Source organism: Sebastes fasciatus, chromosome 21 (genome assembly GCF_043250625.1).
Source record: "Sebastes fasciatus isolate fSebFas1 chromosome 21, fSebFas1.pri, whole genome shotgun sequence".
NCBI classification, from domain to species: domain Eukaryota; kingdom Metazoa; phylum Chordata; class Actinopteri; order Perciformes; family Sebastidae; genus Sebastes; species Sebastes fasciatus.
The window spans coordinates 11,080,791-11,092,927 of NC_133815.1; the positions used below are offsets into that span (position 1 = coordinate 11,080,791).

The following is a 12,137-nucleotide window of genomic DNA, read 5'->3' on the forward strand; positions in this document are numbered from 1 at the left end:
AATTTTTCTTGACGGTGGATTGTTCAATATACAAATTTGTTGATATTTTCTGTTTTAAGTGTATGTAGGACACCAAATTGGTAGAGGCCTTTCTTATTTCCTAGTTTGTACATCCTCGATTCCTTTCCTCACATCTTAGTCGTGCCTAGGACACGAGGAGAGAGGAGTCGAGGCAACAAGCATTTAACAGATTCTCTCACATCCTTGCCTCGGAGCCGTTATTTTAAAGCGACGTCAATTAAATATGATGTTGAACAGCTGCATCAGCTGTCCATTGCTTTAAACTTAACAAACTTAAACTTTATTATTCACAGTTCTTTTCAGAGAGAGAGCGTTCCCATCTGCTTTTCATTCAACAGAGGCAGCTGTAAATCACTTGCAAACTCCAATCAAGCAGTCAAATTAGGCGGCGCTGATCAAATATGAATCAATTTTCTGATATTTCTCGTCTCAAATGTTGTCAGGAAACGCCTTGTAGTGTACTGTTTAGCTGTAAAATGAGAAAGTTGGCTCCGGCTGGTGGGCGGTGCTTGGTATTTCCTTAACTGATCTCAACATGGCTGCCGGGTCACAAACTTTCTCATTTTACAGCTAAACAGTACACTACAAGATATTTCTGAAAACATTGAGGTGTGATGTAGGCATAACAGTAACATAATATTGATTCATATTTAAGCAGCGCTGCCTAGTTTGACCGTTTGATCAGAGTTTGCGAGTGATTGACAGCTTCTCAGAGACGGCAGGCTCCAGCTCGGCTCTGATTGGTTGTTTTCCTCCGGTTTGTAAAATCTTGCAGATGCCATTAGGAGCACCGGAGGACACAGAGGCACAGGATTTTTTTTTTTTTAGATTACCTGTCTCATGCACTGCTGTCAGGATATAGTGACCATTTTATAAAAATAACTTTTATTAATTATATTTGCTCCATTTCTACCCACTGCTGCTTTAACTCATGGAAAGTATTTCCATGTGATTAAATGGCTTTCTTTCAACACAAAGCAATTCTGTTGGATCAACTTCATTTACTAGTGTAATTTTACTACTGTAAAATTAGTTGGACCAACCCTGTTAAATTAAGTTGGACCCAACTGCTTAATGCTGAAATCAAAGCAAGAAATGTGGAAATTCTTTCCATGACTTAATTAAGTTCATTAAAAGAGTTATTTCTTGCACACATATCACATAAAGCAGACTGCAGCTTCAGGAGGGACTTTGTGTCCAGGATCCATATCCATCCAACACTAAACCGTGCATTATGAATAGACTTCTGTTTGTCTGCATTGCTTCTTTGTACAACCTGTTTTCTTCACATGTTGAAGACACGCCCTGGCCTGCAGCTATTTCACAAATCAGATACCACAGAAAGAAAAAGTAACACCATAATATCCCAACAAATCTGATTTATTTATTCTTTCGAAACTTCGTACAAAATAGTTCCATTTTGACATACACTTTACATCATGATCCACAGTACGACACAGTATGTTATAACGTGTTAGGGATGGGAACTGCTTTTGTTTTATATAATGAGCCAGGATAATTTGATCACAACTGATTATAATGAGACGGCAGCCTGATGGCACTGATGCTTTGTTTGTTTTAGGATCCCATTAGAAGTGCACAATATCGGCTTTGAGGGTATGCAGAAAGTTCTGCTGCATACCACTCAGCTCTATGTCTCCTCCATAACATTGGAGTTTTTCGTAAACACGGAGGTGAACATAATCCTCATCTCCCACATGGACCTGCAAGGAAGTAAAAGTAAAGTTTTAGAAGATCTTGGCCACTTGGAGGCAGCGGAAACCAGCTGTAAACACAATAATTAATAACAGCACTTAATCCAGAATTTTTCCCAGACGTGCAAATAGCCAAATCATGTGACCCGAAGGTGAAAATGTGTGTTTTATGGTGGGTCACAATTGCGCAATAGGGTAATGTGTAAACATTTATGTATTGAATTAACATATTTCTCCTGTGCAGTCATCAAAATTTGTATATATCCCAACCCAGTTTGGTACTATTCAACTGCTCGTTAATGCAGTTATCTAATCAGCCAATCAAGTGGCAGCAACTCAGTGCATTTAGGCAAGTAGGCATGGTCAAGACGATCCGCTGAAGTTCAAACCAAGCATCAGAGTGGGGAAGAAAGATGATTTAAGTGACTCTGAACATGGCATGGTTGCTGGCGCCAGACGGGCTGGTCTGAGTATTTCAGAAACTGCTGATCTACTGGGATTTTCATGCACAACTATCTCTATAGGGTTTACTGAGAATGGGCTGAAAAAGAGAAAATATCCAGTGAGTAGTTCTCTGGGGCAAAATGCCTTGTTGATGGCAGAGGTCAGAGGAGAATGTGACCAGACTGGTTCGAGCGGACAGAAAGACAAAAGCAACTCAAATAAGCACTTTTTACAACCGAGGTATGCAGAAGAGCATCTCTGAACGCACAACATTTGCAAACAATTTGGATAGTCGAAGCCAAAACTTAAGAAATTAAGTCAAATAGCCTGACTTTGACTTTACCTTTTCCACCTTTTTCTTCTTTTATAGTGCAACATTCACTCTCATTTGTTTTTGTGTCTCCACCAACCAGGGTTGGAAATTAGCACCAGCCACCAGCCAAATACTGGTAAAATATAGATTTGCTTCACTCACCATCCAAAAAACCCAATGGTAATATATGGAGTGGCTGGTAGATCATACAATCTAGGCAGGTGGACAAAAAAGTTAATTTCCAACACTGCCACCAACTCCTTAGAAAAAATATCTGGCTCCTAAAATGTTAAATGTTCCGGCTCTGCTATGTTCACCAGCTAGGCGCTAACCTTGTCCATCTGCCGTTTGGTGGACAGGTAGTGCACAAGGGGATTTTACATCAGTCAGTGAACATAAAAGTTGCGGGCCTGAAAACCATCAATTTAGCTTGTTGCTATAAACCTTCATAGAAATGAGTAGTTCAGTGATAATTCCCTGTGGGTTCATCACTACAGTTAAGCGACTCCTTTCACATACCAGTCCATTGTTTATGTAAAAACTATTAAATCAAGTAAAAGTTGTTTCCAGTCAATCTTACAGGACTTAAGGGACTCCGTAGTTATTGTGCTTTTTGCCTTGTAAATAATAATTACCTTGATGAAGTAGTTGGTCCCGGCCACTGTCTGCCTCTTGTAGCTTATCGCTCTGAAAACCTCATAAGTCTTCCCGGATAGTGTCTCTGCCTGGACCTTGACCTGAGGGACAATGAGATGATGGCAACGTCAAAATGAAATACAGGCCCTGTTTACTGTATGTGAATAGTTTTGAGAGAACAAAGTCAAAGTGTAATAATAATATTCCTTTTTTTTCTTCTTACGCTATCACAGAGCTTCTGAATGTCTTCGTTGGCTTCATCAGGCGAGGAAATCCCTCCACACATAACAGGCTCATGTCCGGTATCATCCTTCCTGTATTCAGGTGGCACAAAAGCCATTGTGACAGTTTTTAGTGGTGAAAATTAGCACTAATACGAACAAAGACTATGTAGTTTGTGTCAGCTTTCAAGTTGAGTAGGCAAGTTATACTCTGTATTATGGGTTATACCATCGGCGTAAGGGTGTGTGTTTTTTAAACAATGTCACAAACTGATTAAAACAACAAATTATATTTCTATTTTTTAGTGTAAATCATTTCAAAATATAGGAAGGAAAATTTTCAATATATATTTTAATATGTTTATTCTGTTTGTTTGCCCTCTTTACTTACAATGTGGGTTAGTCTGAGGCGTGGCTGTGTTTGGATGTGACATCTGACTATCAGGTGTCACACGGGTCCAAAACACTGCTGGAAAGTAATAAGACTTTGCAAATACAGACTGGTTGGGCTGGAAATATGAAAACTTGTGGGTTACATGTTTAGACTTGATTTTGAGGATCAAAGATGAGTCGTGTACTAACTGAACAGCTCCATGCATTTTTCTGCTTTCTTGTATTTTCTCCTTTAACAGTCATTTCTGCTGTGCAGCAGATACAAAGCTCCCTAAAACAAAGAGTAGGCTGAACTGCATCTGGATTAAAACCCTCTCTGTAGTCCAGTTATGTTTTAAAAAAAACTTCAGTTTATTTCCCTGAAAAGGCTGTGACAGTGGATGATTAATTTAAGTTTCTAGGATAAGGATTTGATTGAATAACTGCACAGCATGGTCGGTCAGTGGGGTCGAAGAGGTTAATAATAGTGAGTTGTACCCTTACGTTATCACACAAATCTATGTAAAACACTATGTCACAGTGGATCTTTTGATTTTCCACACATAACATAAAGCAGATGGCAGCTTCAGAAGGGACTGACTGTGTCTTCACACGTCTGCCGGCTGAAGACGCGCCCTGGCCTGCAGCTATTTCACAAATCAGATACCACAGAAAGAAAAGCAACATCTAATATCACAACAAATCTGATTCATTTATGAATTCATCTTGTACAAAATAGTTCCATTTTGACGTACTTCATACATCACAATCTACAGTACGACACAGTATGTTATAATATGTTAGGAATGGGAGCTGCATGTAGCATTACATTAGATAATGAGCCAGGATAATCTGATTATAACTGATTATAATGCGATGGCAGCCTGTAGGCACTGCTTGGTTTAGTTTAGGATCCCATTAGAGGTACTCAATAGGGTCTATTTGCTCTCTTTAAGCTCAGTTTTGGTTTCCACCAACTCCTGAGAAAAATATCTGTCTCTTTAGTTGCTAAACGCTCCACTATGTTCACCAGCTAGTCTCTAACTGTGTCTGTCTATTGTTTGGTGCTGGGCAGGTAATGCACAGTGGGTTTTTAGAGCTTTTTCACCTGCTGCAGCCAAAAATGATGCAATGAGTCTCGAGAGGTGAGAGTGAACCAAAGCAATAAAGTTGTGGGCCAGAAAACCAGAACAATAGCTGAAAGTTGCTATAAACCTTCATAGAATAGAGGGGAACTGTGATAATTCCCTGTGCGTTCATCACTACAAGCGACCCCTTTCACATAAAGGTAGTTATGTGATCCATTGTTTATGTAAAAACTATACAGTAGCCGATTTAAATCTCGCTTGATCAAAGTGGCAGAGACCGTTATGTGAGAGCAGAATATAAATGAGATTGTATGTTTTTACCTGTGTTGAGAGCATATAGCCTGTGCTGCATGCCAGGTGTGTTAATTACAGTGGTTAATTAGAGAGGTTGATATATACCTTTAAAACAAATGTATAAATAGTATGCTTAAAATGCATTTGAAAATAATAGTAAATCATTGTAAAAAGAATTTGTTACATGTGTCAATAGTTGCCGTGTGAATTGAAACTTCATGATGTTTTTCAGAAAGATAAACAAATTCAAGTCTTTTTTTTTCACATTCATACCATTAAAATTAAGTCATCAGGTTCATGGTTCATCTCCAGTGCAGTGGAAGTGATTTATAACAGCGAGCTTAGTTTACACAACGAGTTTTTGTTCAAACAAAAGGGGGGGATCAATACACTGCATGTGACTCATGCAAAAGTCATGAAGGTTGGGTGAGCTTCACGGCTCAGTGCCCGTGCAACAGATACTTTTGTTTAAGATACAGTTTAATTTGTCCTCATGTTTCACCTCGTATGAAGCCTGAAACCTTAAAACTGTTTATAATGCAACTAATTACATTTACTTTTGAATGTTACTCTTGGTGTAAAGAATCAAATTCACTATTTTAAAGAATACACATATTCTTATTTTAAGATGTTGACCACGAATTGAGAATGAAAAAGCAGAAACAAAGAAAAGCAACATGTCACGGCTCTGGCCTTGACTCCAGTAGTTTTCCAGTGTTCTGCTTCCCCTGGCTCTCCCCCTCCCCTGCCTGTCTGTGTGGGTGTGGCAGGGGCGCGGCTTCCTCATCAGGCACCTGGTCTCACTCTCCACTCTGCACTCTGCACCTGTCAACAATCACCTAATCAACCCACAGTACAAGAACACCAGCTTTCCTGCCAGTCCTCGCCAGATTGTTCTGCCTACCAGTTGGTATTCTCTCGGCCGCTCTGTACTATAATTACCAGAGTAATTCTTGTGTTCCCTAGTGCTTCTGATATTTAACATTGTGTTCTCCTGTCTTCTGGATTCCAGTGCCAGCCTCCCATCGAGCCATCCTCACGCCGCCGCAGCTCATTCCTCCAGCTACTCCACCCTGCTCAACAGCCTGCCTGTCCCCTGCCTTCTCCAACGCCCTCACCACCTTTTATTATAATAAATCCACCTGACTTTCAACCACCATCCAACTGTGTCTGTGTCTGCTTCTGGGTCCTAAACCAAAGCCCTCACACAACATCTAATATCACATCAAATCAAATTCATTTATTCAGTCATCTTGTACAAAATAGTTCCATTTTGACATGCTCCTTACATCATGATCTACAGTACGACACAGTATGTTATAATATGTTAGCAATGGGAGCTGCATATAGCATTGCATTATATAATGAGCCAAGATAATTTGATCATTACTGATTATAATGAGACGGCAGCCTGTAGGCACTGATGCTTTGTTTGGTTTAGGAGAAGTACTCAATCTCGTCATCGGAGGACTTGGAGTGCTGCATTTTACTCAGCTCTAGTTTTCCTCCATTACATGGGAGGGGTTTGAAAACACGGAGGTGAACATGATCATCTCCTCCCACATGGACCTGCAAGGGAGTAAAAGTAAAGGTTCAGGAGATCTTGGCCACTTGAAGGCAGCAGAAACCAGCTGTTAACACAACACAGATCTACTATACTTGTTGGCAAATGGATAATTATATATCCTGCAGACAAGGAGCAACGTTAGCAGTTATTTAAAGTCACATTTATATCCCCTGAAGGATGCAAGTCCACAGTCACAGTCACACAGTAATAGGCTACTCTATCAAAAAGTTAGCTAAACTACAAGTCAAGTATACCTTTCTGTAGGTCTATAAGGCAAGAATACTTAATTATACTTTTCTTAAGTACATCTCGATCAAAAGATTAAGTACAAGTGGATTTATAAGCCAAGTACACTTAAACTTTTCTATATACTTGTCAGTATAAGCCAAGTACACTTAGACTTTTCTGTGTACTTCTCAGTATGAGCCAAGTATACTTATGTATGTACTTATGTATACTTTTGTTAAGTATATCTCTGATAAGTACATAAAAAGTAAACTAAAAGTGTACTCTCTTATATTAGATTTTCCATCTAGGGTGGAGTGGGGAATATTTAGTAGCCTATTATTACTGCTATTGATTTTTGTTATTAGTCCTATTTGTATTAGTTCTTACAGCTGCTGTGCTATTATTGTGGTTGCTGTGCATCTCTCTCTCTCTCTCTCTCTCTCTCTCTCTCTCTCTCTCTCTCTCTCTCTCTCTCTCTCTCTCTCTCTCTCTCTCTCTCTCTCTCTCTCTCTCTCTCTCTCTCTCTCTCTCTCTCTCTCTCTCTCTCTCTCTCTCTCTCTCTCTGTATCTCTCTCTGTCTCTGTCTCTGTCTCTCTCTCTCTCTCAAAACCCAACCGGTCGCGGCAGATGGCTGGCCACCCGGTTCTACTCTAGGTTTCTACCTGCTAAACGGGGACTTTTTCCTGGCCACAGCACATACCAATGCAATGCTCTTGGTGGGATCTCTTGTTGGGTCTCTAAACTATAGAGTACGGTCTAGACCTGCTCTAAATAAAAAGCGTCTCGAGATAACTTCTGTTATGATTTGACGCCATATAAAAATAAATTGAATTGAATTGAGAAAATTAAGTTTATGTGGGAATGTGGGAGTTGTGACATTATTTTATAGGTCTGTATTAAAGAGTAGCCTGCAAGTTTTTAAAAGAAAAGAAAAATATGTGCATATAACTACAACTACATAGTTTTTGTAGACTGAATTTTTGGTTTCGGTGCCTGAATGGGCGCCAGATAAATACTTCCCAATATGTAGCCTACCGAATGGCTGCTGTTAACACAACACCGGGATGCTTGTGAAGTTGTCCTGATCCTTTACAGCAAATTTGACATGCAATACAAATAGTTCAAAGAAATTGAGGATTCAACAGCATTATTCTAGATTTGAGTCTACTAATTGTTTGGAAACAGATATTTATGCAGTCAAGTCCATACCAAAAAGAAAAGACATGTGAACTAACAGGTCTTTTCTTAAATTAAAGTTATAATATAACCTATAATGTAATTTTCTTTTCTTAAAGCAATCAGAAATCTCATTACTGCAAGGAGCTAAGATTGACAGTGTTTTTCTAAAAATCCCTGATTGCATCATTAGAGCCCATCAGGTGTCTGAACTCACTGACATTAAGATGCTTTAACACTATAATAACTGAATGTAAGGCTAACAATAACCACTGTAAATCTCTTGATCTTGTTGCTACAGAGTAAAAGTCTTTTCTAGTCATTGATCTGTTTTGTAGGGAGCTCCAGAAGTCCTGAAAATTAAAACAACAACAACAACAAAAAACCTTAACCTTCAGGACCTCCATAGTTTTGCTATTATGTTCTTTACCCTGTAATAATAATCATACCTTGATGAAGTAGTTGGTCCCGGCCACAGTCTGAGCCCTGTATTTCTTGGCTGTGAAAACTTCATACGTTTTGCCTGTTTGTTTCTCTGCCTGGGTCTTTACCTGAGGAACAATGAGATGATAGCAACATCAAAATGAAATACAGGCCATGTTTACTGTGTGGAACCAAAGTGTAATAATAAAAAGCCTTTGTCTTTCTACTTACTTCGTCACAGATCTTCTGGACTTTTTCGTCAGCAACCTGAACGTCTCCAGTCCCTCCACACATCATCGTGACGGTTTTTAGTGGCGAAAATTAGCGAAAAGACGAAAGAAAACAATGTAGTTAGTTTTTGTCAGTGAGGTGTTCAAGATGAGTCAGGAAATTATATGACTGTGTATTCTGGATTATACCATCGTCGTAGGGTGGGTTGCTTTCTAAATGATGTTAAAAACGGACTAAAATAATAAATAACACCTCTAATTTGTATGCACGTTTTAAAATCACATTTATATTTCTAGTGGTGATTGTTTAAAGTATCAGGAAGGAAGGATCTTAAAATATATTTTAATTGAGTGTATTGTTCTCCCTCTGTACAGGGAATTTGGTTTAGTCCGAGGTGTGGCTGTGTTTGGATGGAATATCTGACCATCAGGTTTAAACACTACTGGGAAGTGACTAGACTTTGCCAATACAGACTGGTTGGACTGAAAAACAGTGAGTCATGTATACTAACTAAACAGCTCCATAAGCTTTTCTTATTTCCTCTTTTAACAGTTTCTGCTGTGCAGCAGAAAAACTCCCAAAAACAAAGAGTAGACTGCAACCTTAACCCTCTCTGTAGTCAAGTTGTTGTTTAAAAAACGTTCCATGATGAACAGGTTTTGTGACAGTGGATAATTAATTTAGGAACACCCACCTGTATTTCCAGTGAACCTCCTGGGATACCCAGTGACTACTTTGAAAGGGCAGTTGGAGTCCAGGGCAGACTGGAGGACAGCCAGGAAAGACTGGATGACAGCGGGAAAGACTGCACTGGTAGTGGGTGGCTAGTCACCTATCCTGCTAGTCTCTTGACCAGGAGACAGCCACAATCTGACTACGAAGACAAATAAGAAAGGACAACCCGAAGCCCCTCGAGAGGCGGGATGAAAGAAGGGCCTAACCGGACAGACAACACGGAAATGACTGGAATGAACATGGACAATATAAAGATCATCCAGAAATGCAAGTGTGGCTGGGAGAAAGTGACCACGTACAGGCGGTTACGAATTCATCAGGGAAGAGCAAAGTGTTTTGGGAAAGGCCAGTAGCAACCTTGCACTGTTCAGTCAGGTCAGACAAGAGATACCATAAGCCAGGTAGAAAACCACAGAGCACAAGGACCCGGCGTTGCTGAAGGCGGGCAGTTGGCAGTCGTAGAAGGCCCAGTAGTTGACAGTAATCCCCCTGTACGTGTGCATGCAAGGAGCACAACTAGCAATTCCCCAACGGTGGAGCCGTGCCAGGAGGTGGAGAGGAAGGAACCACGAAGAAGGAACAATCTCAACTGGCCAAAAGCAAACGAGGCTGCGGAGTGGCAGAGGCTGGACAAAGAGCTCAGCACAAGAGGATGCCAAGAGGATGACCAACTACCTCATTGGCAATGGATACATCAACACCAGCGTTCAGAAGGGAGGTGTGCCAAGCTTTCCGGGATGTGTGGAGCACTCCGCAATGATATGGGAACAGATCCAGAGAGCCAAGCGAGAGAAAGGCGACCTGCATGTCATGTGGCTAGATCTAGCTAACGCCTATGTATCCGTTCCCCACCAGCTCATTGAGTTTGCCATGGAGTTTTTCTACATTCCTGACACCATCAGCAGCCTAGTGGCAAGATACTTCAAGGATCTCCAGATGTGCTTTGCCCACCAAGACTTCACAACAAGGTGGCAGCGCTTGGAGGTAGGAATCGCCATGGGGTGCTCAATCTCCCCCATCCTGTTTGTGACAGCTTTCGAAGTGATCCTGATTGGAGACGGACAAATGGTCAGAGGCGTAAAGCTGCAGTCAGGACAGAGGCTCCCTCCACTGAGAAGCTATATGGAAGACGTAACAAGCATCCTGCAGACAGCAGCATGTACAGCTAGGCTGCTGAAAAGGCTGGATGAACTTGTGACGTGGGCAAGAATGAAGATCAAGCCATCAAAGTCACGAAGCCTCTCTCTCTGAAGAGAAGTCAGAAGTGACAGCACCATTTTTGTTGCAGGCGGAGAGGAAATCCCGCTCCTGGCCAACCAGCCCATCCAGAGCCTAGGAAGGCAGTACATGGCAGAGCTCTCCGACAGGCAGATGGGGAAAGTTGCACTGAAACAGCTCACAGATGACCTGGCCAGAATCGACCAAACCCAGCTCCCTGGAAAGTATAAAGTGTGGTGTTATCAGTCCACTTTGTACCGAAGGGTGATGTGGCCACTGAAGATGTCAGAAATTCCCTCATCCACAGCCAGCAGGATGGACCAAGCAACCAACACATACATCCGGAAATGGCTAGGGCTGCCTCGATGCCTCTCCGACACTGGCCTCTTTGGGAGGAATGCACTGCAGCTCCCGCTCCAGTCCATCAGCCTGGGTTACAAACAGGAAAAGGCAAGATTGGTCCTGGAGCTAAGGGAGTCTACCGACCCGCTGGTGAGAAGTGCGAATGCTCCCGTCCATACAGGGCGGAAATGGAGAAGCCAGGCAGGAGTCGACCAGGCGATCAGCAGGCTGCAACACCAAGAGATCGTTGGCAGAATCCAGACTGGACGCGCAGGACTAGGCTGGGGAGAAGCACCTCGCTTCTGGTCCAAGGCCAACAGGAAAGAAGAGGAAAGCGATGGTGGTAGCTGAGGTAACGAGGACAGAGCATGAGCGCTTTAAGATCAAGGCTGTGTCACAGGGTCGCCAGGGAGTCTGGACAACGTGGGAGAGCACCATCGACAGGTCAATCAGTTGGGCAGATCTTTGAAAGATTCCACAAACCAGACTCAGCTTTCTCATCCGTGCAACCTACGACACCCTGCCCTGTCCTCGAAACCTCCATCAGTGGTTCAGCAACGAGGAGAGCTGCTCCCTGTGCAGTACCATCAATGCAAGCTTACAACACATCCTGTCAGGATGCAAAACTGCACTGACCCAAGGACGCAACAGATGGCGGCATGACCAGGTCCTGAGGAAGCTGGCCGAGATTCTGGAAACCTGCAGGCAGGAGGCAAACACCATACAGCCATGCTAGCATGCTGTTACTGTGGCTATAGACCTTTTCATTGCCGTTCTGTTGCTAGGGTAACAGCTTTGGTCCAAGTTTACTTCCTGTCAGCTACTGTCTTGAAGGTTGGGTGAGCTTCACGGCTCAGTGCCCGTGCAACAGATATACCTACACAAACTCTACATCAAAGACAATTAAGTACAGGATTCCTGACTAAGGTATTCTATAACTAACATCCATCTCCTTTTAAAAATAGGCAATTTCAGTTGTACCTGGGCAGTCATGTATTCCATCATGTACACCTGTTTGACTTTTTGTAACCATTGAGCAATTGTGGGAGGGTTCGTCTTCATCCAGTTAATAGTGATCATTTTTCTTGCAACCATCAATAAGATATGCAGTAC

At 41.8% G+C, this 12,137-nt stretch overlaps 1 protein-coding gene across 3 annotated transcripts; it reads right to left on the reverse strand.

Annotated features, from left to right (window-relative positions):
* Positions 1-1,351: 1,351 nt before the first annotated feature.
* LOC141759313 (cystatin-B-like) lies at positions 1,352-9,573 on the reverse strand. Of its 3 annotated transcripts, none has more exons than XM_074621292.1 (3): positions 3,353-3,982; positions 3,129-3,230; positions 1,352-1,745 (listed from the first exon to the last, which is right to left on the reverse strand). In XM_074621292.1, exons 1-3 carry the CDS (start codon positions 3,467-3,469, stop codon positions 1,611-1,613), a joined length of 354 nt encoding a protein of 117 aa, XP_074477393.1. In that variant the 5' UTR covers positions 3,470-3,982; the 3' UTR covers positions 1,352-1,610. The 3 variants fall into 3 exon arrangements, with proteins under 3 accessions (XP_074477393.1, XP_074477394.1, XP_074477395.1); XM_074621293.1 differs by lacking the exons at positions 3,129-3,230; positions 3,353-3,982 and adding exons at positions 8,525-8,626; positions 8,730-9,049 and having other exon boundaries at positions 1,374-1,745; XM_074621294.1 differs by lacking the exons at positions 1,352-1,745; positions 3,129-3,230; positions 3,353-3,982 and adding exons at positions 6,325-6,673; positions 8,525-8,626; positions 8,730-9,573.
* Between the last annotated feature and the right edge of the window lie 2,564 nt (positions 9,574-12,137).